We start from the raw sequence: 26,344 nt of genomic DNA, 5'->3' as shown, positions 1-26,344 counted from the left end.
TACTGCGGTGAGATGAGTTGAAGCAGGAGGAGGCGGGTTCACAGTGGGACCTCAGTATGCCTCACCTGAGTATGCCCTCACCTTAGCATGCCCTCACCTGATCATCCCCTCACCTGAGCATGCCCTTCACCTGATCATGCCTCACCTGAGCATTCCCCAACCATAACTGTTGATAAAAACTGCTGTCTTCACCACAATCCCGGTAGGTTGAGGATGTCCACGCCGGTGCTCACCCAGGGATGAGTGCGCCGCGGAACCTTACAGACAACCAGTGCGGCATCAACATCGAATCTGTCAGTACCGAGGACTCAGGAGCATGGACGTGCAGTGTTTTCCTCGCCGACCGTGGCACGGAATTTCACATGACCAAAACAGTCACAGGTATGTACATATATACATTTTAACGCTTCTTTTTAAATCACAAATGGAGTGACACGTGCACCTTACAAGTTATTGACTTAACTTGTTAGCGGGATAACGAAGCTTAAAATCACGCTAAATTTTGTTAAGTGATTGTGAACAAATGGATTATGGCACATATATATTGTAATGAAGTGAAAGTTGAACCTGTTTAGCTTCAGAGATTTTGAGTCTATAAGTTATTTCGATTTGCATTATATATGACCAAGTTAATCTCGTTGCATTTACTATGATTTTTAAACCATTTTTTTGTAGCATAACTGGCATAAATGTCTGATTAAATTTGATAAATATTTATACTAACTCATGTCGATGTCTCAGCAGCGTGTCACACCCCCTTCACAGCTGTAGGCGGCGGCTGCTTCTACTTTCACGAGTTTTCTAAAAACTGGTGAGTAGGTACTGTCGGCCCTTGAGAAACTGGTGAGTGGGTATTGTTAGCCCTTGAGCCACTTGTGAGTGGGTACTGTCGGCCCTTGAGCCACTGGTGAGTGGGAGTGGTAGGGGAACTATCATTCTTCCTCTAATTGAAAGACTGACACGCTACTGAACTATACTCACCTAGTTATATTTGTACCTTCTTTTTCCAAATATTTATAATTTACGCAAATATATCAGAGCACTGCAAAGCAGAGCAATACCTCATCGCACAGTATAAATGGTATTTTTAAACTATTTGGTCTTATTAAATTAATCGATGGATTCTTAAGAGTTTCACGTTAAAGTTCTTCAATGTTCCATCTTGTAGTGTGTATTTTTTAGATTTAAAACCATCGGTTTTGTATGCATATACAAATTATAAATAATTACTATGCTTCAATGTGGAAAAAAAGGGTAAGGGATAATGAGCGGGTAAACTTAAAAGGCGCCACATATTCCGAGCCACGTAATATATTGCAGAGTGACATCACGTGATGGTTAACTAGTGAGGAATTCCACACACTCCTTTGTATACCGGATTATCTTGGCATTTATTTCATTCTCTCTGATGAAGTCCAATTAGGCTAAAATACTTAGGGGACACTTTTACCATATCTTTCCAGTTGCTATCATCTATGATGTTATCATGCATATCTTTGCTTGTTACCTGAGGGACGCATTGTTCTAGTGTATACACTCAGGGGTAAAAATGTATGTGTATGTGTGTGTGTGTGGGCACGCGAGTGTGTATATAATAAATATATGTGAATAAACACATGTATATTTATAATATGATCATTAAGGCTTCATTTCACCTGTAAATCACCAATTATTAAAATTTTAATCCATAAAACTTGGGCTAAAGCAAACATTCTCTTTCTCTTTTTTTCTCTTTGAAACCAATCTCTCTCTCTCTCTCTCTCTCTCTATATATATATATATATATATATATATATATATATATATATATATATATATATATATATATATATATGTAGTAGGTTGGTAGACAGCAACCACCCAGGGAAGTACTACCGTCCTGCCAGATGACTGTGAAACAAAAACCTGTAACTGTTTTGCATGATGGTAGGATTGCTGGTTTCTTTTTCTGTCTCATAAACACGCTAAGATAACAGGGATATCTTGCTACTCCTACTTACACTTTGGTCACACTTCACAGACACGCACATGCATATATATATATACATACATCTAGGTTTTTCTCCTTTTTCTAAATAGCTCTTGTTCTTTTTTTTATTTCTTCTATTGTCCATGGGGAAGTGGAAAAAGAATCTTTCCTCCGTAAGCCATGCGTGTCGTATGAGGCGACTAAAATGCCGGGAGCAATGGGCTAGTAACCCCTTCTCCTGTATACATTTACTAAAAAAGAGAAGAAGAAAAACTTTATAAAACTGGGTTGCTTAAATGTGCGTGGATGTAGTGCGGATGACAAGAAACAGATGATTGCTGATGTTATGAATGAAAAGAAGTTGGATGTCCTGGCCCTAAGCGAAACAAAGCTGAAGGGGGTAGGAGAGTTTCAGTGGGGGGAAATAAATGGGATTAAATCTGGAGTATCTGAGAGAGTTAGAGCAAAGGAAGGGGTAGCAGTAATGTTAAATGATCAGTTATGGAAGGAGAAAAGAGAATATGAATGTGTAAATTCAAGAATTATGTGGATTAAAGTAAAGGTTGGATGCGAGAAGTGGGTTATAATAAGCGTGTATGCACCTGGAGAAGAGAGGAATGCAGAGGAGAGAGAGAGATTTTGGGAGATGTTAAGTGAATGTATAGGAGCCTTTGAACCAAGTGAGAGAGTAATTGTGGTAGGGGACCTGAATGCTAAAGTAGGAGAAACTTTTAGAGAGGGTGTGGTAGGTAAGTTTGGGGTGCCAGGTGTAAATGATAATGGGAGCCCTTTGATTGAACTTTGTATAGAAAGGGGTTTAGTTATAGGTAATACATATTTTAAGAAAAAGAGGATAAATAAGTATACACGATATGATGTAGGGCGAAATGACAGTAGTTTGTTGGATTATGTATTGGTAGATAAAAGACTGTTGAGTAGACTTCAGGATGTACATGTTTATAGAGGGGCCACAGATATATCAGATCACTTTCTAGTTGTAGCTACACTGAGAGTAAAAGGTAGATGGGATACAAGGAGAATAGAAGCATCAGGGAAGAGAGAGGTGAAGGTTTATAAACTAAAAGAGGAGGCAGTTAGGGTAAGATATAAACAGCTATTGGAGGATAGATGGGCTAATGAGAGCATAGGCAATGGGGTCGAAGAGGTATGGGGTAGGTTTAAAAATGTAGTGTTAGAGTGTTCAGCAGAAGTTTGTGGTTACAGGAAAGTGGGTGCAGGAGGGAAGAGGAGCGATTGGTGGAATGATGATGTAAAGAGAGTAGTAAGGGAGAAAAAGTTAGCATATGAGAAGTTTTTACAAAGTAGAAGTGATGCAAGGAGGGAAGAGTATATGGAGAAAAAGAGAGAGGTTAAGAGAGTGGTGAAGCAATGTAAAAAGAGAGCAAATGAGAGAGTGGGTGAGATGTTATCAACAAATTTTGTTGAAAATAAGAAAAAGTTTTGGAGTGAGATTAACAAGTTAAGAAAGCCTAGAGAACAAATGGATTTGTCAGTTAAAAATAGGAGAGGAGAGTTATTAAATGGAGAGTTAGAGGTATTGGGAAGATGGAGGGAATATTTTGAGGAATTGTTAAATGTTGATGAAGATAGGGAAGCTGTGATTTCGTGTATAGGGCAAGGAGGAATAACATCTTGTAGGAGTGAGGAAGAGCCAGTTGTGAGTGTGGGGGAAGTTCGTGAGGCAGTAGGTAAAATGAAAGGGGGTAAGGCAGCCGGGATTGATGGGATAAAGATAGAAATGTTAAAAGCAGGTGGGGATATAGTTTTGGAGTGGTTGGTGCAATTATTTAATAAATGTATGGAAGAGGGTAAGGTACCTAGGGATTGGCAGAGAGCATGCATAGTTCCTTTGTATAAAGGCAAAGGGGATAAAAGAGAGTGCAAAAATTATAGGGGGATAAGTCTGTTGAGTGTACCTGGTAAAGTGTATGGTAGAGTTATAATTGAAAGAATTAAGAGTAAGACGGAGAATAGGATAGCAGATGAACAAGGAGGCTTTAGGAAAGGTAGGGGGTGTGTGGACCAGGTGTTTACAGTGAAACATATAAGTGAACAGTATTTAGATAAGGCTAAAGAGGTCTTTGTGGCATTTATGGATTTGGAAAAGGCGTATGACAGGGTGGATAGGGGGGAAATGTGGCAGATGTTGCAAGTGTATGGTGTAGGAGGTAGGTTACTGAAAGCAGTGAAGAGTTTTTACGAGGATAGTGAGGCTCAAGTTAGAGTATGTAGGAAAGAGGGAAATTTTTTCCCAGTAAAAGTAGGCCTTAGACAAGGATGTGTGATGTCACCGTGGTTGTTTAATATATTTATAGATGGGGTTGTAAGAGAAGTAAATGCGAGGGTCTTGGCAAGAGGCGTGGAGTTAAAAGATAAAGAATCACACACAAAGTGGGAGTTGTCACAGCTGCTCTTTGCTGATGACACTGTGCTCTTGGGAGATTCTGAAGAGAAGTTGCAGAGATTGGTGGATGAATTTGGTAGGGTGTGCAAAAGAAGAAAATTAAAGGTGAATACAGGAAAGAGTAAGGTTATGAGGATAACAAAAAGATTAGGTGATGAAAGATTGAATATCAGATTGGAGGGAGAGAGTATGGAGGAGGTGAACGTATTCAGATATTTGGGAGTGGACGTGTCAGCGGATGGGTCTATGAAAGATGAGGTGAATCATAGAATTGATGAGGGAAAAAGAGTGAGTGGTGCACTTAGGAGTCTGTGGAGACAAAGAACTTTGTCCTTGGAGGCAAAGAGGGGAATGTATGAGAGTATAGTTTTACCAACGCTCTTATATGGGTGTGAAGCGTGGGTGATGAATGTTGCAGCGAGGAGAAGGCTGGAGGCAGTGGAGATGTCATGTCTGAGGGCAATGTGTGGTGTGAATATAATGCAGAGAATTCGTAGTTTGGAAGTTAGGAGGGGGTGCGGGATTACCAAAACTGTTGTCCAGAGGGCTGAGGAAGGGTTGTTGAGGTGGTTCGGACATGTAGAGAGAATGGAGCGAAACAGAATGACTTCAAGAGTGTATCAGTCTGTAGTGGAAGGAAGGCGGGGTAGGGGTCGGCCTAGGAAGGGTTGGAGGGAGGGGGTAAGGGAGGTTTTGTGTGCGAGGGGCTTGGACTTCCAGCAGGCATGCGTGAGCGTGTTTGATAGGAGTGAATGGAGACAAATGGTTTTTAATACTTGACGTGCTGTTGGAGTGTGAGCAAAGTAACATTTATGAAGGGATTCAGGGAAACCGGCAGGCCGGACTTGAGTCCTGGAGATGGGAAGTACAGTGCCTGCACTCTGAAGGAGGGGTGTTAATGTTGCAGTTTAAAAACTGTAGTGTAAAGCACCCTTCTGGCAAGACAGTGATGGAGTGAATGATGGTGAAGGTTTTTCTTTTTCGGGCCACCCTGCCTTGGTGGGAATCGGCCAGTGTGATAATAATAAAAATAAATATATATATATATATATATTTATATATATATATATATATATATGCATATATATATATATATATATATATATATATATATATATATATATATATATATATATATTTATATATATATATATATATATATATATATGCATATATATATATATATATATATATTTATATATATATATATATATATGCATATATATATATATATATATATATATATATATATATATATATATATATATATATATATATATATATATATATATATATATATATATATATATATATGCATATATATATATATATATATATATATATATATATATATATATATATATATATATATATATATATATATATATATATATATATAAAGAGAGAGAGAGAGATTGATATTAGGAGAAAAAAATAAGAGAGAGTTTGTTGTTGCTCCAATTTTATGAATTTAAAATTTAATAATTGGTGAGTTACAGGTGAAATGAAGCCTTAATGAACCTCGTGCAGTCAAGAGTCTTTAATATACTAACCAACCATGCGCATCATGGCGTTAAAAGCACTGAGCGTTTTGCCATAGTGGAAATTCTTATCAATAATATTTTATGCTTACTGTATGTAACCAAAGTGAAAAGATTATAAACCAAACTCTGAACAATATATAACAGTGAAAAATATATTAATTAAAACATTTATTTAAGAAAAACAACTATTCGTACAACGTTTAAAATAGAGACAACTGAAAGGAAAAGGTTCTTGGGGTGAGTATAATTCCGAGCACATCCGAGGTGCATATCAACCAAATAATTGGTGCAGCATATGAGCGCCTGGTAAACCTAAGAATAGCGTTTTGACACCTGAGTAAGGAATCATTCAAGACTCGGTACACCGTGTACTTCAAGCCCATATTGGAGAATACGGCACCAGAGATTGAACACAGTAACAAGGGGACACAACTAGAAGTTTTAAAAACTCAGATGAGTCACAGGGATGTTAGGAAGTATTTCTTCAATCACAGAGTTGTCAGAAAGTGGAACAATCTGGAGTGATGTAGTGAAGGCAGGATCCATACATAGGTTTAAGAGGAGTTCGATAAAGCTCATGGAGATGGGAGAGAGTGGACTTAATAGCGACCATCGAAGAGGCGGAACCAGGAGCTATGAATCGACCCCTACAACCTTAAATAGGTAGGCGAGTACACAGTCACACACAAACACATACAGTCATGGAACAAGGTCATTATGACTATAATTAGTTTATTTATATTTTCTTTGAATTATATAATCTTCAGTCATATAATTGAGTCCTTATACATTACAGCTTTCTAGAGTTTATCATTGTAAATGGTAATTAATATGTTGAATATAACTCATAATCGATAACCTCTTAATATTCATTATTTTTTATGTAAGAAAATATAATGCCTTGCCCATAACACATTTAATGACCGATACCAGTGTTATCGAGAACTAAATAAAAGTTATAATGTAGATTCTTTTGAGGGAAAACAAATTTTTTTTTGTTACGAAGCTTAAGGCATGAGTCGCTTAGTTAATGAACACAGAAACTAAGATTATAATAGTTTATTCAGCCTGTGTTTGGTTAGTTGCTTTGTTCAAAGAATAAATCTTATTTGTGTAAAAAAATGCACTCGCCTTGTCAGCCTTGTACTAAATTTTGAACTAGAAAAGCGTCCAGGTAAAAGATACCAGAACTTAGATTCGACGTGCGTATATTATGCACAATGCTTAACAGGAGACCGCTGGAATATTAGGGTAAATCGTGAAAAACAGTTTCCTCTTGTTGTCAATGTATGTTTCCTAATAAGAATTTTATATTCTTCTGGAATGATGCCAATAACTGCTGCCGATGACTGAGTATTAAACAACATTCCCTCTGACCTAGCAATATTGTTTGTTTAGGCACAACGCAAGGGACTACTGTCGTGGCATGAGCACTTCAGAATATACCGTAGATCTGGCTACAGTGGACAGCTGCGACCAACTTGGAATTATCCGTCAGTTCATCCTCATGACCTGTAAGATCATGCTTTTTCATGTATTTTTCTACCTTATTTTCGGATGAATATTTACAAGAGTTAGAGATGATTTAACTTGAATAATAATTTGGCTAAAGAGTAATGGTTATGAAACACGTATGCACACTCGGAGTAGATTTGCCGCTGAATTTCCTGTGAAAGTGATTGTTTTCAACAGACTAAAGTTACTTAACCTTCCATGAAAAGTATCGTAGGATCCTTAGCAGATAGCAATAATGTCAGAGAGACACAACATTAATTAATCAAGAGTGATGACAGATATATGGAAGGATGGAAAAAATAATAAGATATAAACCATACCCGCCCACAACAAATGAAGTGAATGATATAGTTGCTAGTTACATCCAGTTTATGCCTCTGCATAATTCTGAAGCATCTTGGAAGGAAACGGGGTTGTGTACTTAGAAGGTGACTGGCCACTCGATAATTTCCGAACCTATTCAGCCTTTTGAATTACAGTTGTGAATCTCATTATAGACAAATCAGTTAGAATTTAATATTTTTTCTAAATTCAATAAACCTATTGGGTTTGGAAGATTAAAACCTACTTTGGTGGTTAAAAATTTATTGTACACTGGTGTGCCGATGCAAGATTTATGGGCTCTTGTATGTTCATACCCTTAGCCATAGAGACAAGTATGCAGCTTTTATAATGATGCAGCAGTAAGATCCATACTGAGTTGTATTTTTTAGCTAGACCAGGCATCATATTCTCAGTGATATCAAACCAGGAGTGATCCGTCGCCAATTACGTGCAATATTTGCTTAATTAACATCATAATCATTACGAGAAAGGGTTGGAAGTAATATTCTCAACAGCACATAACTGGAAGTATTGACAGGAGTCAACTTTCATGAGAAATCTGAGATTTTTATTTAAAGTACTGAGAAATTTTCAAACACAACCTTAATCGTTTCGGCAAATTTTCACTTTTACTAATTACTAAACCTACATCGTCAATAAAGAGTGCTGTGCCAACAGGCTACAAGATTTTTCTGATTTATATATATATATATATATAAATATATATATATATATATATATATATATATATATATATATATATATATATATATATATATATATATATATATATATATATATATATTATTATTATTATTATTATTTTTATTGTCACACTGACCGATTCCCACCAAGGCAGGGTGGCCCGAAAAAGAAAAACTTTCACCATCATTCACTCCATCACTGTCTTGCCAGAAGGGTGCTTTACACTACAGTTTTTAAACTGCAACATTAACACCCCTCCTTCAGGTAGTAGGTTGGTAGACAGCAACCACCCAGGGAAGTACTACCGTCCTGCCAGATGACTGTGAAACAGAAACCTGTAACTGTTTTGCATGATGGTAGGATTGCTGGTGTCTTTTTCTGTCTCATAAACACGCTAGATAACAGGGATATCTTGCTACTCCAACTTACACTTTGGTCACACTTCACAGACATGCACATGCATATATATATATACATACATCTAGGTTTTTCTCCTTTTTCTACATAGCTCTTGTTCTTCTTTATTTCTTCTATTGTCCATGGGGAAGTGGAAAAGAATCTTTCCTCCGTAAGCCATGCGTGTCGTATGAGGCGACTAAAATGCCGGGAACAATGGGCTAGTAACCCCTTCTCCTGTAGACATTTACTAAAAAAGAGAAGAAAAACTTATATATATATATATATATATATATATATATATATATATATATATATATATATATATATATATATATATGCTGCTTTGGCCTGCCCCATGGTGGGCGAAAACGCATGACGCCCTAATCCACTGGACCATACGATCCTTAAGAGTAGGGCATCCAGCGGAACTGGATGTGGTACTCCCTACCCAAGGACACACGATGGTGTGGATGACTCTAGGCTAATTTCACACATTTATTATAATAAATGTGTGAGTGTTGTATATGCTTCTTGTTTACATACAAAATTTGATATATGTTAATTTTAAATAATTTTACACTCTGTAGATGAACCAGTCTGGCACTGGATTGGTGGTTCTGATATGAATGAAGAAAGCAACTGGCACTGGGTAAACGGCGACACTGTGCCCAGCAGTGTACCCTTCTGGTATCCTGGACACCCTTTAATAGATACGACTGCGAATTGCTTGTGCTTGGAAGAAGACTACGGGTACTATTATGATTACGATTGTGAAAATATTGGACCCTTCCTCTGTGAGGAAGTTCCCATAACTACAAGTTATAAATAAAAGAATTCTTTAACCAAGTTTCAGTATGCTAAAAAAAGTATATTATAATATTGTTTTATTTTATACCTTCGTATAGTTGCTCTCTTGAAATCTATATAGAAATAAATATGTATAAAACTGTATTATGTATATTCATTAACAGACTTTCCCTCAACATAGTTCACCTAGCCTGGAATTAATTAAAACTTTCATCGACTCTGTCAATGTCATTCAGTTGCTCAACTCTGCAAAAATATACCATACATATATATTAATAAGTGAGCATACAAATTAACTAATAATTATTTTAACTCATCGACCGTTTCTCAACAAAACAGGAAACAAAGAATCCATATTTATCATCTGCCTTTGCAGAAAGGCGTAACAATTATGATCCATAATTGATGTACTGGATCCACTTTCAGAATTTCCAAAAGTCAATTTGCCTACGATATTTCTGGGCCTAATGATACAGCTAATTGCCCAGCAGAAATAGTGCTATACAGGTATTGACTTTTTCCCCTACTAACCCTACCGTTGAAATCATTGCCCCATCAGAACATAATATTTGCAACGTAAAAAACGTCTCCTCTTGAACTATCAGCTCTATGTCTAGGCCCAAGTCACACCTCTTGGCACCTGCAACCTTCACATACCATGTGGAGGCTGCAGAAAAGTCTGTGTTGATTAAACTTTTTTTGACCTCTTAACTAGAATCCCAGGACACAATTTGTCTGTAAGGTACACAACCTCAAAACTGCTGTGAAAACCACAGAGACAAAGCTGACCATCTCATGGTCAGCATAGGAAAGGAGTGTTGACTTCAGCACCCCATCCTCCCATGTAGCTCTGTATGATTACTGACTTCAGCATCCTTACCCATATAGCCCTGTTTTATTCTGACCTAGCTTCCCTACCCTTGAGTAGTTTCAGCATTATTGCTAATTTTACGCAGACTGTTGTTCACAAAACAAAATATAAAACAGCGTCACTTCAAAATTAGATAAATTCAACTGTCAAGAATGATTTAAACAAAAGCATATGAATATGAAACATAGAAGTTTCACTTAAATAAATATCCACTTCTCGTTTATTTAATTAATTATCGCTCGTGAGTGCGAGAACGTGTGAGAACGTTGTTACAATAATACCTATTTTTTAGCTACTGTAATGTGTTTCTTCTCGTTCTGCTTGGTAACTGCCAGACTTAAGAATAAAAAAAATCCCGTATTGACTTGATCCTAATACATTTTCTGATTATCCTAGCTAATTTTTTTTTATTCCTTTAAGGATTCAGCGCCTGAAGAATGCATCTAGCCGAAAATGATCTTATGTTTGGAGGACGCACTCACTATCATACAGCCGTGAACGGTTACAAAGGATCTCATAGAGAATATAAGTTCCAGATTTCTGCTCGTAATTTTCATAGTGATTCCGACGCTAAATTTGTTTACAGTACAGAAGCACATATACTTTGAGAATCCACAAAACTATGGAGTTATCATTAAACATAGCTCTCTCGAATGCTATAAATATTTATCTACGGACGACTGTACCTGCCGAGGAGGCAGCAACTGTTTACCAAACAAATGCATGTCATGGGACCATCTCCAGTTGTTGATGATTATCTGTAAAGTAAATTTCGCCTCTTATCATGCATTCGAGAAACTAGTGATGTAAAGTGATAGTGTTTTTCTTGTTATCGACCTGGCCAATGAAAACCAAACACCTGGCTTCTAGCACCGCCGCCGACAGTGGGTATATAATTTCCACTGACGCAGCAAGAGCTATACTCACGGAGTTATTAAGAAATGGTTAACATGAGCTACGCTTTGAGTATAATTGTGCTGTCGTTGGTGATGGCGTCAGGTGAGTATTGTCAGTATAGAATCGCACAGCATGTATGAACTCAGTGGACAACATGTGTGTGCATGTAAACATGAGTCGTGCTGATACTCGTACCTCTCTTCTACTACAGTAAACGCCTCCCTCATCTTCGACGCCGCCGAGGTAAAGGCAACCCCTGGGGAATCGCTTACTCTCTCTTGCGGTGTCAAGCAAGAATTCAGTTTCTGTATCTGGGACCATGAGAATGGCAGGAGTTTCCAGGTACCGTAAAGCTTTGCTGTTTCCATAAATAATATATTAGAGATGTTATATTAATGGTAATATATCTCACTAGAACTCACACTGTGTTCAGCTGCATGGAAGAGATGTCGCATATTTTGATAATATTGCTGAGGTTTTAGGAATTTATTGTGCTGCTAAAATGTCATCTTCACCATATAAGATATATCTGTATTACATTCTGTTTCTTAACAATTCTTTCTAAAAAAAATAAAAGGATTTTGTAAAATTATTCTAATTGTTATGACGTTACTTTTAATATCCTTGACAAGAGACAACGTCTAGACACTGACCTCGACAAGTGGACAAGTGGTTATAAACCCCTTTATTCGGGGAACTGACTTTTCAATTCTCAACTCTTCCACACCAATCATATACATATCTTTATCGCTTTCTTTGCAGAACCTACTTCTACACCTTCTGTACACAAGACAGTATTGAAGTCTTTGTTTCACGTAATCGGTATTGGACATTTTTAGTATAACTGTCTCATAACTAAAGCTATCATAAATGTTTAGATATTTTGCAATATTTGTCCGAAAGTTTATGCATTAGTGAAAGAAAATGTCCAGATTGTTATCCGGCTCATGATGTTACACCTTGATGCACATAATATTTCTCAGAGTTCAGCAAACTTGTGAAACTCATAGTGATGTGTTGTAGAGGTCCAACCAAATACTCATACTTTTAACAACTTCTAACGGTGCATGGTGCTCGAAACTGCAATTTGCCAGATACTTTATTTACAGCGATTTTTGTAAGTGTGGCAATGCGAGTAATTCTAATGAAATACTTTTATTATTATAAATATATATATATATATATATATATATATATATATATATATATATATATATATATATATATATATATATATATATATATATATATATATATAAATATATATATATATATATATATATATATATATATATATATATATATATATATATATATATATATATATATATATATATATATATATATATATATATATATTATTTTTATTATTTTTATTATTATTATTATTATTATTATTATTATTATTATTATTATTATTATTATTATTATTATTATTATTTCAACATTAATCGGGAAGCGCTAAACCCATAACGCTCATACATCTACCAGGAAATGGGACGTAAACAGGGTTGATGTGAGAAAGAGAAGGGAGCCTCTAAATCTTTGAATCACAGGTACAACCACAGATTCTAAGTTCCTTTCTTCTTTGGTGGGTAATAGTTTCACATCTTTGATTCGTGTAGTAGTGTTGTTGTGCTATATTATATTGACTTCTGACGTTTTATTTTACATATCGTGTCGCTTACAATACTTGTCCACAATATCGTATTACCGTACCGTATACGTAGTCTCTTAATTTAGAACAAATATTGCAATTCCCTTTTCATGTTATTTGTAAGGATTTTTTTTAAGTCATTTATATGATTTTATGATTTTTTTATTTTTTTCTGATCTTTTGGATAATGATATGTATTGAATCTGTGTGATGGTGTATGACATGAAATAAATTATATATATATGGCCCGATTGCTGAAAAGGTGCTTGCCAACATGCTTAGGGCTGCAACATCAGATAGGCAGATTGCCCGTCTCCAGGCTGTGAGCGCACCTCACTCAGGGGACTTCCTCCAAACAATTCACATATCGGCAATGGGAATGCCGATAAGGCTCTGCGCCTTGCTGCCCCAATTCACACAGAATATACGTGTATTTGCGGCGAAGCACAAGCAGACCAATACGGTCTACATGGTCTTAACTGTTCCAAAACCAAGGGCTGGCATGCAAGACACAATGAGGTCAACGACATCATTAAGAGAACCCTTGCTACAGCTGGATGCCCAGCCGAGAGGGAGCCCTGATCACTAGCAGCCAACAATACCAACAACCCAGCAAACTGCCCCGACGGGATCACAATCTATCCTTGGAAGAATGGCAAGCTCTTAGCATGGGACTATACCTGTGTGTCCACACTGGCTGACACCTATATCCATCACAGTGTGGGGCGACAGGGAGGAGTTGCTGACCACACGGAGGAGTACAAAATCAGCAAGTACAGGGACATTAGCCAACAGTATCAATTTGTCCCAGTGGGATCAGAGACCTTGTGATCATGGGGAAAAAATACCACACGTTTCCTTAAAGAATTGGGTTCCAGACTCATCGACACCACAAGGGACCCAAGGGCAGCCACTTTCATGTTCCAGCGCCTCAGCGTAGCCATCCAGAGGGGAAATGCTTGCTGCATACTTGGCTTGCGTCCAGCCTCGGAGGAGCTGGAGGAAATTCATGATCTTTAATACATTGTGCCATTGTATTCATTTTTATGTTTTTTCTGTAAATGTATTCTGTTTATTAATAAATGTTCACATAGAATATAAAATATATAGGGGGTGGAAGAAGAAGAAAATATTCAAACAGCTCCAGGGAGAACCTTGAGTTTTCCCTGAGGTACGTTTATTGTCTTCTCTGAGGATGAGGGTCCCCATTCCAGCTATAGAGGTGGTACTTCCCTATATATTAATATTTTATAATATATATATATATATATGTATATATATATATATATATATATATATATATATATATATATATATATATATATATATATATATATATATATATATATATATATATATATATATATATATATATATATATATATATATATATATATATATATATATATATATATATATATATATATATATATATAAATCATAAAATCATAAAATCATATAAATGATTTTAAAAAAATCCTTACAAATAACATGAAAAGGGAATTGCAATATTTGTTCTAAATTAAGAGACTACGTATACGGTACGATAATACGATATTGTGGACAAGCATTGTTAGCGACACGATATGTAAAATAAAACGTCAGACGTCAATATAATATAGCACAACAACACTACTACACGAATCAAAGATGTGAAACTATTACCCACCAAAGAAGAAAAGAACTTAGAATCTGTGGCTGTACCTGTGATTCAAAGATTTAGAGGCTCCATTCTCTTTCTCACATCAACCCTGTTTACGTCCCATTTCCCGGTCGATGTATGAGCGTTATGGGTTTAGCGCTTCCCGATTAATGTTGAAATTGTAGATGAATGGTTCACAGAACCGACACGTTGATAAATTAGACACATGTGCAACTCTTGGGTATCTTTATTAAAGAAATGTTTCGCCACACAGTGGCTTCATCAGTCCATACACAGGAGAAGCTTGAAGAATAGCAGGAGAATGAGGTAATCAGTCTCTCAACCTTGAGTCGATGTGATCAGTCCATCAATCTACTCAAGATTGATGGACTGACCACATCGACTTAAGGTTGAGGGACTGATTACCTCATTCTCCTGCTATTCTTCAAGCTTCTCCTGTGTATGGACTGATGAAGCCAATGTGTGGCGAAACGTTTCCTTAATAAAGATACCCAAGAGTTGCACATGTGTCTAATTTATCAATGTTGAAATTATAATAATAATAATGATATATATATATATATATATATATATATATATATATATATATATATATATATATATATATATATATATATATATATATATATATATTTATATATATAATTGTAACTGAATAATGAGGGTTGTACCTAAAGTTTTTAATAAAAACACAGCTATTGATAAGCAGTAGAGATGTTACGCCAACTATATAAAGACAATACAAATCCTTGCAGCTAATAAGGTGTGCACAGTATGTCTTACTCATGAGTATAGAGTTTCTCATAACTAAGGTTGACAAGTGAGCTTGTCTTCACCACAGATGTTGATAAAAATGACACCATAACAATTCCGACAGGCCACGGCTGTCCACAAAGGCGTTCATCCAGGGATGAGAGCGCCTGAGGACCTAACAGACAATCAGTGCGGTATCGTTATAGACTCTGTAAGCATTGAGGACTCTGGAGAGTGGACGTGCAGAGTGTTCCTTGCTGACGGCCGTGAATTACGTGGTATCAAGACACTCGCAGGTGAGTTAATATGTCTATCATCTCTCTTATACTACACAGATAGAGGGAAATCTCTGTTTCCTAACACTGGCCTGAATTGATTTAAAACTTTGATAATGTTGATATATACAACATAGTTTATCATTTTTAATTGTTTTGAGATTGTTAATGTTTCTCGCTTCAGAGATGATGAAAACAGTAAAATTGTGAAAAAAAAAATTATTCGTATATAAAATTATTTTTACACTATCACACTCTAACTGATAACACTCAAGGGTTTTGAGGTTGGTGCAGCCCTCACACTCTTAGTATTATTATATATAAGAGGAAGCGCTGAACCTATAACTGTTATACATCTTCGTAATAGGAGGTAATCAGATTTGATCCGAGGAGCGGATCAAGAGTCCTTACATAACATCAAGGGATCTCTTCCTCCTTGCAAGGTCTCACTCATTTTCCTCACCCCGTTCTTGTAAAGAATGTCTAAAAAAATTGTAAAAATAAGACTAAAAATGTATTATTGTTGCTTAGATACACAGTAATAAAGTAGGAAATATTAAATCTTTAATGAACTGTACTGACGAAAAATGTGTAGATGACTTGTAATCTGTGAGAAGAATAACTTGGCATCATTTGTTCTGTGTGAGATTAATACAAGAAATTCACATCTTATAGGTCTTTTAATCTTTTGTATTGTATAGACTTTTATATATAAGTTCAAATGTATACTTCTATTTCAGATCTGTTTGAACTACTGAAAGAATCATGTGAAATAAAAATAAAAGTTATACAAACGTCCTTCTAATATACATTTTATTCTTTCAAATAATCATGTTGTTGTGTCGCCAGCATGTCACTCCCCCTTCGTAATTGTTGGCAACGAGTGCTTATACTTCCACGAGGGTTATATGAACTGGTGAGTTATTGTAGACTACTGTATAATTACTTTAGTTCATGTATCTCTCTGCCCAACAAGTCGAGAATTTAACTCTGAACACTGCCCTGCCACCACACCACACACACACACTCTCTCTCTCTCTTTTATATATATATATATATATATATATATATATATATATATATATATATATATATATATATATATATATATATATATATATATATATATATATATATATATATATATATATATATATACGTAAAGAGAGAGAGGTTGTGGGAAATCATTGAACAGGCTGATTTCCAAGACTTCTTTAAGTGGGGGTGAAGGAGGGGGACGAGCAGTGACCCACGTATGCCTACTCGTTTGTGCCACATTTGTTTATACACTCTTAATTTATAAGCCTAATCTAGTAAAGAAACCTCCATAGAGTAATATAATACACTATTACTTATACGTATTTTAGCTAAGTTAGAGTTAAACATAGAGTAATTTAGCTTAGTACCTCTCATAACCTACACGACTGTGAACATTGGACACTTGTTTTAACCAGCCAGGAATTCCCACTGCCTGCAGAGCGACCCGCTCCTGCCTACCTGACTTAGTCACCATAAACCCTGTGCGCGAGTGAAGCCGGTGACCATGAGCTGCCCAGTTGTGCAGACCAATTTACAGCCTAGTTAATTAGGACAACTTATGACAGGCCTAGGTGCAGAGTACTCTATCATTTGACCAACACATTACAATGCGAATTAGACCTCTTCACTATTATCTATTATACTAATTTGTAGCTTCCCTCATGGACAAAGGCTTCTCGGGGATTCCCTGCTGAAGTATCAATGATACTGTACCTTGAATGCATATTCCTAGCACTTTACTGAGGCCGAGGTGCTACCACAGCCTCCAGCCCACCAGAGATTTAACATATCTGCAACCAGCCTACTACATACTGCCCCATGCCTAATCTAGAGGTAAGAATTCAGGTAGACAGAAATGGGACGGCAGGTTTCTGGGTTGAATTCCTTAACTTACTTGATTGGATCACTAACCTAATCAGTCATAACCCACAGACACCCCTCTAGTCTTCACATAGATTAGAGTACATTAGGTTAGGTTAGGGTAGGTTAGGTCAGATTAGGTTGGGTTAGGGTAGTTTAGGAGAGGTTAGGTCACAACGAAAAAAAACTACAAATATAAGACTAAACAGGAAATTATTCCGAAGAACCTCATAAGGAAAATATTAATATTGCCATTTCCTTTACAATTTAAGCAAAACTCTTCATCAGAAAGACTTATCATCTTATACATTCAGACACTTAAATTAGAAAAATTTCGTGCGTCATGTTTAATAAGAGAGGACAATATTACGGAGAAAAAATATTGCCATATTTGGTGTTTTCTAGTTTAAATTTTTCAGGAATGATGCCAAAGACTACTGCAGGAGCCTGAGCAGTTCAGAATACAACTCAGATCTGGCAACAGTGGACAGCTGTGAGCAACTTGGTGATATTCATCAACACATCCTCTTGGAATGTAAGATTATGCTTCATGGCCTATTTGAAACGATTAGTAATTAGTAATTAAAATATTATTGGGAATTACTCGGAACTCCAATAGCTTGGGGCAGTTTATCCGCTGACGTAGAAAACTTCCCATCTAGTTCAAGCGTTCTGGGGTGAGTTGAAAAAAATTGGAAAATCCTTTGTTATTTCTATGATATCAGGTATAGAAGTAACTGATACTTATATAACATCAGTCAAAAAAGTATCAGTTATATTCAGAAATCCAGGGACTGAACCCACAGCATAACCGAAGAGAAGTTGCGAAACGCTTCCAGCTTATAGCAAATGCACTTGTATTCGGTTTGACTAACGACATACGGGCGGACAAGGCATAGAAATGAGGACTACTAAAAGAAAGTTCTAGGAAAGGAATGAAATTGGCATGACTGAGAGGTGAGAAATCTGTTCAGTTGTTGCAGCCTACGTCATATCTGCAGCAATCATGTCAATGATTGAGCTGTCTCAGCTAAATTGTTTGTGGGCCTTTCTTGAAATGAGTGTACTGAGCTGCATGAACATCTAACTACAAGTGTAATCAGTCTACCAACTAAGACTGAAGGACTGATTACATCATCTTCATTTCACTACTACACCTAATGCCTTTGTTTCACTGAAGAAGCCTACTGTGTAGGCGAAACGTTTCCACGGTAAAGATACCGAACTATTACACGTGTCTTAATCATCAGTGCTCAAGGTAGCCTGACGATTAACTGGTACTTGAGATCAGGAAAGTGTGTCACTGTTCAGAGGCAAATATTCCCGACACCGTCATAGTTGTATAACTAGTCATTTGTCTCTTAACCCTTGAGTGGAGAGGACGTGTGCTGCTTCTGCCCCCTGGAGTTGTCTGGTGGCAGTATTATTTTCACCAACATGCCGCAGGCTCGCCGGCGCAGGGTAAATACTGTCTGCATTGAATTAACCAGTGGAGCTGTAACGGGGCCATCAATGGAGTTGCTTTTGCCTGCAATCATCAGAGATACCTACGGAATAGCCAATGAGGAGATTTGTGGACTGGCACTGAACGGTACGAAGAGGATTTTTGTAAAATTTAGTTCGGCGACTGTGTATGAGGCAGTTGTGAATAAGTTTCAAGAGGTGGCCATACCAGTTAATCATGCTGTGACGGTGAGGCTGCATGATGTGTCCAGCTATTACACATGGGTTAAGATCAGGAATGTGCCGTTCGAGGCGGATGCATCTGACATCCGGTTCATTATGTGTAAATACGGCACAATACATACGATCACTGCAGGAAGGTGGTCAGCTGGCCCGTATATGGGGATACCTGAGGGTGCATTCTCTGTCAAGATGACGCTCAGACATCCAATTCCATCGTACGTGGTGATGGAAGATTTCAGGACTCAGGTTTTTGTAACATACGCTGGGCAGCAAAGCACTTGCCGTTTGTGCGGGTCGTATGATCACCTGGCTGCGCAATGTGAAAGAAGACGTGGTGATAAGGACCAGCAGCAACGACGAGATGTGGAGGAAAGGAGAGAGGATCATGATCAACTATTTTCGACTCTGCCTGAGCAGAGTTTGACATGGAGTGAGGAGGTTGAGAGGGCCGAAGAAAAGGAGATGGCAGGGTCTACACGGGGGGACGACATCACTTCCCTGGACGTTGTACAAGTGCTGGACGAGGTCATCGCGGAAGCGAATGGTAGCGACGCGGAAAAGACGATAGTGTCGACGTTTGAGAACATTTTGGGTAATGAGAGTCCTTGTCAGGATGTTGGTACAGACCTGGATCATGGGTCTGCAGTTGAGGAGGGCGTGGTGATGCCAGCCCGGCCTGAAGTGTGTCGTAAGGATGCCCAGTTGGTGAGAACTGTGGAGGTGGAGGTTCATCATGGCACTGAGCTGGATGACTTGATGCAGGTCGAGGGTACGACGCGAAAGCGCGCAGCAGTGCTTTCTGATTCTGACGACGTGCTTACGCCCGCACAACGACCTGGGAAGAAAACATGGGCGGAAGCCATGCGGAGAGGTTCAAGTGGCGCCCAGGGGCAGGGGTTGGGTAAGGGTGGCCAGAAAGGGGGGGGGAGGGAAAAAGATGCAATGAAACGATCAGGTGATAAGTCGGTAGTGTCAAGAGGGAAACCCCCTTTGTCGGTTTTAAGTGCCTGACATTGAACATCAATGGCTTGAGGTCTCAGAGAAAGTGTGAGTGGTTTAGGGAATATTTGGTGCGTCATGATGTTGACGTTGTGTTCTTGCAGGAACACAATTATAGACCGGGTTATGAGTTGAAGGTGGATGGGTATAATGTGTATGTTGAGCATGCAGTCAGATTGAAAGGAGGTGTGGCCATTTTGGTGAAAGAAACTAGCCCGTTGGTTGTCAGGCATAGTGAGGGGGGAGAGGGGAGGGTGATTCGTGTGGATGGGTTATGGGGTCAGGTACAGATGACGTTGGTGTGTGTGTGTATGGCCCAGCAGAGGGAGATGTGAGGATAAAGAATAAATTCGTGAGGGACGTTCTGGTATATTATTTGCGTGGATTGCCAGGGGTTGCTGTGATAGGAGGTGACTGGAACTGTGTGATAAGGAGTAAGGATGTTGAACCGAGGGGGGCAGGGCATTGTTTGAGGATATTGGGAGAATTGTTATCCGGGGTAGGATTGACAGATGTTGAGGGAGGTGAGGTGGTGGAGCACACATTTATTAAGCGTGGGTATGCGGCTAGGCTCGATCGATTATACGTGCCTAGGACAGTCGTAATACATAGTGTGAGGGTAATGGACGTAGTATTTTCTGATCACAGGGGTGTTTTGGTGGATATAGGTTGGGAGGGGTTGCCAAGAAGGTGTAAGGGGTTTTGGAAGTTGAATGTAAAGTTGTTGCAGGAAGAAGAGTCTCGACAGTCATTTGTTCAATTGTGGGAGGAGTTGGTGGCGGAGGCGCCTGGGAATAGTGAACTGGTTAGTTGGTGGGACTCTGTGGCGAAATCTCGTATTAAGGAATTTTATATTCGTAGTGGGAGGGAATATAACAGGTTGAAGTATGGGTACCAATCTTATCTTGAGGGGCAGTTGAGAGCTTGCTACGAGCGTGGGAGTGCTAGTTATCCGGTGGACGATATTGAGGGATCAAAGGAGCGTATCAGGGATTTGCAAAATGAAAGATTTGATGGCGTGCGAGTTTTGGGTGGGCTGGAAGAGGTGTTATGGGGTGACAGGCCTTCGGCATGCGTGTTGAGGAGACAGCGTAAGAGAAGAGTGGCGACGGAGATGATGGGATTAACTGTTCATGTGGGGATGGAAGGGTATAGAGAGGGGCAGGTATTAGTGACGACAGAGGGTATGAGTGGTTATCTAGATGCATGGTTTAGGTCATATGCACAAAACGGAGGTATTCGAGATGAGGCTTTAAAGGAAATGGGAGATTTCGTGCAATGTGAGATTGATGGTATAGATAGGGTAACATTAGAAGGTCCGATCACGGAAAGTGAGATTTCGCACGCTTTGTCTGGTGCAAGTTTAGGTAAGGCGCCAGGTGTAGATAGGTTGCCTAATGATTTTTACGTTAGGAATTGGGAAGTATTGAGAAGATTTTTAGTTAGGTTATTCAATGTAATGAAGGATGATGGGGAAATGGGGGAGCAGCAAAGGACTGCTGTCGTGGTATTAGTTCCGAAAGGTGGACAGACTACGGTAGAGGATTACCGAGCAATATCGCTTATGTGTGGCGATTATAAGTTATTTGCACGGATATTAGGGAATAGAATAAAAAAGGTGATAGGTAACGTAATTGACAGAGGACAATATGGGGTACCGGGTAGGACAATGTATGAAGGGCATGGAGTTCTTAGAAGTTTTATAGAACAGAGGGGGGAGTTGGGGGGTGGGGGTGTGTTGGCATTGGATTGGCGAGCTGCTTACGATAGTGTGGAGAGGGATGCGTTATGGAGGTTCATGCGTTGGCAGGGATTCGGGAAGGAAATTATATCTTGGGCGAAAACATTGTATCAGGGAGCATCTATGAGAGTACAGGTTAATGGAAGGCTAGGTGTTAACATTCAGATGGGAAGGGGTTTGCGACAGGGTTGCCCTCTATCGCAAATATTGTTTGCGTGCCTCCAGGATCCCTTTTATAGGGCAGTTAGGTGGAGTATCGCAAGTGGAGGGGTTAGTAATGAACGAGAGGGTCAGCCGGGGATTGTGGGTTATGTGGATGATACAACTGTATTGGTGAGGGATGAGAAGGATTTACACAAGGTAGGAAAGGTGGTAGATGTGTTTGGCGTGGCTACTGGGATGGAAATTAATGTGGCAGTAACGTAAATAGAGGTGGGACTGTAGGGCGCGGGTGGAGTGTGGTGGATCAGCTATTGATTTGTGGGATAGTGTACGCTAAGAATGATAGGGTCGCACGAGAGGTAAATTCGATGCGCAATGTGGATTGGGTAGTGAAAAGATTGGGTGGTTTGAGGACGGCGCAGCTAACGTTGCATCAGAGGGTCATTGTGACGAACGTCCTGTTGTATAGTAAGATATGGCACGTGGTGGCAATATACCCACTGAGGCGGCGAGAGGTGCAACGGTTGCAACATGGGATTTTCAGATTTATATGGGGATCGGGTTGTGACTGGCTAAGTAGAGGGGTGGTGATGCTTCTCGTTAGCCAGGGGGGGCTGGGGCTTATACCTTTAGAAAAGCGTATGATGAGTGTGTATCTAAAACGAGGGTATTTGAGGGAGGTGGGGGCGAGGAGAGGGGGGCTAGAAAAACTGCGTATGGATATGCAACGATGGTGGGGGGGTAAGGATTTAATGATTGGTGAGGCCATGTTGAGGGTTTTAATGACGGTGAGGGATCCGAAGCGCCTTAAATTGAGGATTCTAGAGAGGGTGGGGGGTGGGTCATTGGTGGCGGCAGTTGAGGGGGCATACCCCATGTATGCGTGGGGGAATATCTGGAAATGTTTACGGCAATTGCGTATTAAACCAGGTGTGAGGGAGGTAATGTTTAGGTTTCTACATGGAATCTTGCCGTCTGGTGTTGTGTTATTTAATAGGAGACTAAGGGAGGGTGGGGAGTGCAAAGCGTGTGGATGTTCCGAGACTATTTTTCATGCTGTGTATTTTTTAATTGTCTAGAAGCTGTGAGGGTATGGTTAGGTAGGGTAGTTAGGTTAGTGGGTGGGGAAGGGTTACAGGTGTTAAGGGTGTTAAGTTTAGATATAGGTGGGATGAGTCAGATGGTGGTGAATGCGGTTGCGTATGTGGTTACTGATTTTATTTATACGTCTTGGGCTATGGGGGAGGTGGGTGTGAGGGAGGTGGGTGTGAGGGAGGTGGGTGTGAGGGAGGTGGGTGTGAGGGAGGTGGGTGTGAGGGAGGTGGGTGTGAGGGAGGTGGGTGTGAGGGAGGTGGGTGTGAGGGAGGTGGGTGTGGATGAAAGAATAAAGGTGTTAGCGGCCACCATTTATAGAACTAAGTGTCGCAATAGGGATCTTTATGGGGGAAGGTGGGAGACAGTGTTTACTGAGGGATACCGGAGTTTTAAGTTAAAGGATTTACGGGATTTAAGTGTAAAGGGGTAGCGACGGGCTAGTTTCTGGAGCGGAGATGTGTGGATGGATTTTAAAGTGTGTGACTGGATTTGCACTGATACATTTATGCTTTTCCTGAGTAGTGAGTGTGGTGTGGGTGGTGTTTTTACACATGTGTTCCCTTTATGTTGTGAAGATTTTGGATAGTATATGTACGTAATGTATTGGAGCACTACATCATTGTGTGTATACAAGGTGAATGAAAGGGTAGAATCTTAAAGTTTTTGTGTGCGTGAGAATGACTGTTCGTTATTGTGAGATTGTCTTCAAAGATGTTATAGAAAGCACATACTACATGGTGTTACTAAGGTATGCCATATGACTGTATTGAATATGCTGTTATACAAAGTCCGGGGTTTTCCTTCTTGTTGGATGCGTTCTGTAAGACACAATTTCTGTATATCTGAAGGTTCGAAGTTTAAATAGCTGTAATGAGTAACGTGGTACAGTTTTATATTATGCGAGATTGTATTTTGGCACATAAGGCCTAACATATAATGTTTCAGTGGCCTGGTTAAGATTATATAGTACATGTCGTGTGACACTGTATGTGCAGGGTAGTGTTATATATTTTAAGTACACGCTGTTGGTTTCCCTTTGCTATTTTAATGTTTAAAGTCACATATAAGAGTATATGTAAGGTAATATAAAAATGTATATTGATTTTGTGTAAATACACATTTTTAGATGACTTTGTTGGATCAGGTATGCAAATAAGTTCAAGTAGCGGTGTATATTATGTATTAATACTGCTATAGGGTATATAGTGTATGAAGAAGTCTTGGGTGGATTGCACCCGTGTTGAGATATAGAGTATATTATCCTTGTATGCTAGGCAAAGTTTACATAACTGTTACTTAGAGCAAGTAGTATCCTGCGCTCTTATAGTATGTCAATGTTTTGTTGATATTTGATGAGAGGGGGGGGGGTACCTTTTACTTCCAGAGCACATATGTACGACTTTATAAATGTACCTTTGGTGGGGGGTGGATGTATAGGTTTTAATGTTATGTGGTGAGGTTTTTACCTTTAAGAATTGTTTTGTATATAAAACTTGGCATAAGATGTTTAAGTGTGCTGAAGTAGATTCTCTGGATATGTTGTTGGTACACCTGTGTGAAGTTTCTTTTTCTTTTTTGATTGTGTATACGTATGTTGTACTTTAATTTTGTTGTTATATGTTGATTGGTTTAGTGACATGTTTGCTTACACGTATAATGTATACTGTATTTTAAATAAAATATATAAAAAAAAAAAGTTGTATAACTAGTACTAATGGAGTTCTTTATATCAAGTGGGAAAAACATGCAATATTTTAGGACATTTACTGAACTGCAATCAATGTTTCTCCCCAGTTAGCATTTTTACATTCGTTATATTATCGAATACTGTATAATTATATAACTATGGTATACAATACCGATAAGTAGTTATGTAAGACAAATGTGCAACTATTAGGTATCTTCATTCCGAAACTTTTCACATGCACAATAGGCTTCTTCAGTTGTAAATGGAGGAGACTGTTACTGTTGTCTCCTCTGTATTCAAGGGAAGAAGCCTACTGTGTAGGCGAAACTAACTGATACTTTGCCTTCTTTTATTGTGTGTGTGTGTGTGTGTGTGTGTGTGTGTGTGTGTGTGTGTGTGTGTGTGTGTGTGTGTGTGTGTGTGTGTGTATTTACCTATATGTGGTTGCACGGATGGTGTGTTTGTGTGTAGTTTTGTTCACTTTACAAACTAATATTACTCTCTCATGTCCTAATTTCTTTCGAACAACTTTGATTTGCATAGATTATGAAGTCTCATTTATTTAAAATTTACTTTTCACTGTAGATAGCCCACTGTGGCACTGGATAGGTGGCACTGATTCATATGAAGAAAGCGACTGGCACTGGTTAACCGGTGGTACTGTACCTGTGAGTACCCCATTCTGGTATCCTGGACACCCTCTGCTTAATACAACTCTGAACTGCTTGGCCCTGCAGCAATACACAGGGTATTTTTTTGATTACAGTTGCACTTCTCACGGACCCTTCATCTGCGAGGAATTTTCCGTCGCTACCTGAAATAAATAATGGAGACATTGTAAATTATTAGCCAATTAAAACAGGATAACAAAGATTGAAGTATGTTCTCACATATATGCATTAATGCACTAATTGCTTCTTTCAAAACATTACTGTTTCAATCTATTTATGGGAATAAATATATATAAAACTGCATTATCTGGATTCATTAACGAATTTCCTCTCAACGTCGTTCACCTTCCTGGAAATAAATTAAAAGTGTCGTTGGTTGACTGTCACTCAGTCAACCAACTTTGTCCAAAATTAGCAAAATTATGGCATTAATAAGCGTGGATATAATTTAAATAAAACAGAGCTCTACCAAGGTAGAGTGAAGAAAACTGTTACTATCACTTGTTTACAGGTGGGCCCCGCTTGTACAGCAGGTTAGGGTCTGGGCTACTGCTGTGAAGTGGAACATATCACTTTCAAATGCATATAAAAGCCTGATAA

At 38.5% G+C, this 26,344-nt stretch overlaps 2 protein-coding genes across 7 annotated transcripts in view; both read left to right on the top strand.

The window, feature by feature from the left end:
* The window catches only part of LOC128687989 (lithostathine-1-alpha), a 16,986-nt gene extending 7,154 nt beyond the window's left edge, over positions 1-9,832 (top strand). For 4 of the 6 annotated variants that reach the window (XM_070083697.1, XM_070083695.1, XM_070083698.1 and 1 more), the window contains exons 3-6: positions 207-381; positions 742-811; positions 7,337-7,452; positions 9,469-9,832. In XM_070083697.1, the coding sequence (XP_069939798.1) occupies positions 207-381; positions 742-811; positions 7,337-7,452; positions 9,469-9,710 (603 nt within the window). In that variant the 3' untranslated portion in view covers positions 9,711-9,832. The remainder of the gene's footprint in view (positions 1-206; positions 382-741; positions 812-7,336; positions 7,453-9,468) is intronic. The other 2 variants (XM_070083696.1, XM_070083700.1) reach the window with 1 other exon arrangement.
* A 1,580-nt stretch (positions 9,833-11,412) lies between these two features.
* On the top strand, positions 11,413-26,047 carry LOC128687987 (uncharacterized). Its single transcript, XM_053775633.2, has 6 exons — positions 11,413-11,558; positions 11,668-11,798; positions 15,654-15,825; positions 16,654-16,720; positions 18,123-18,238; positions 25,659-26,047. The coding sequence occupies exons 1-6, from the start codon at positions 11,501-11,503 to the stop codon at positions 25,889-25,891; spliced, it is 777 nt and encodes a 258-aa protein (XP_053631608.2). The 5' UTR covers positions 11,413-11,500; the 3' UTR covers positions 25,892-26,047.
* The last annotated feature ends 297 nt before the right edge of the window (positions 26,048-26,344 follow it).

This window comes from Cherax quadricarinatus, chromosome 10 (assembly GCF_038502225.1).
Source record: "Cherax quadricarinatus isolate ZL_2023a chromosome 10, ASM3850222v1, whole genome shotgun sequence".
NCBI classification, from domain to species: Eukaryota; Metazoa; Arthropoda; class Malacostraca; order Decapoda; family Parastacidae; genus Cherax; species Cherax quadricarinatus.
This window is presented reverse-complemented; position numbering and strand designations above follow the sequence as displayed.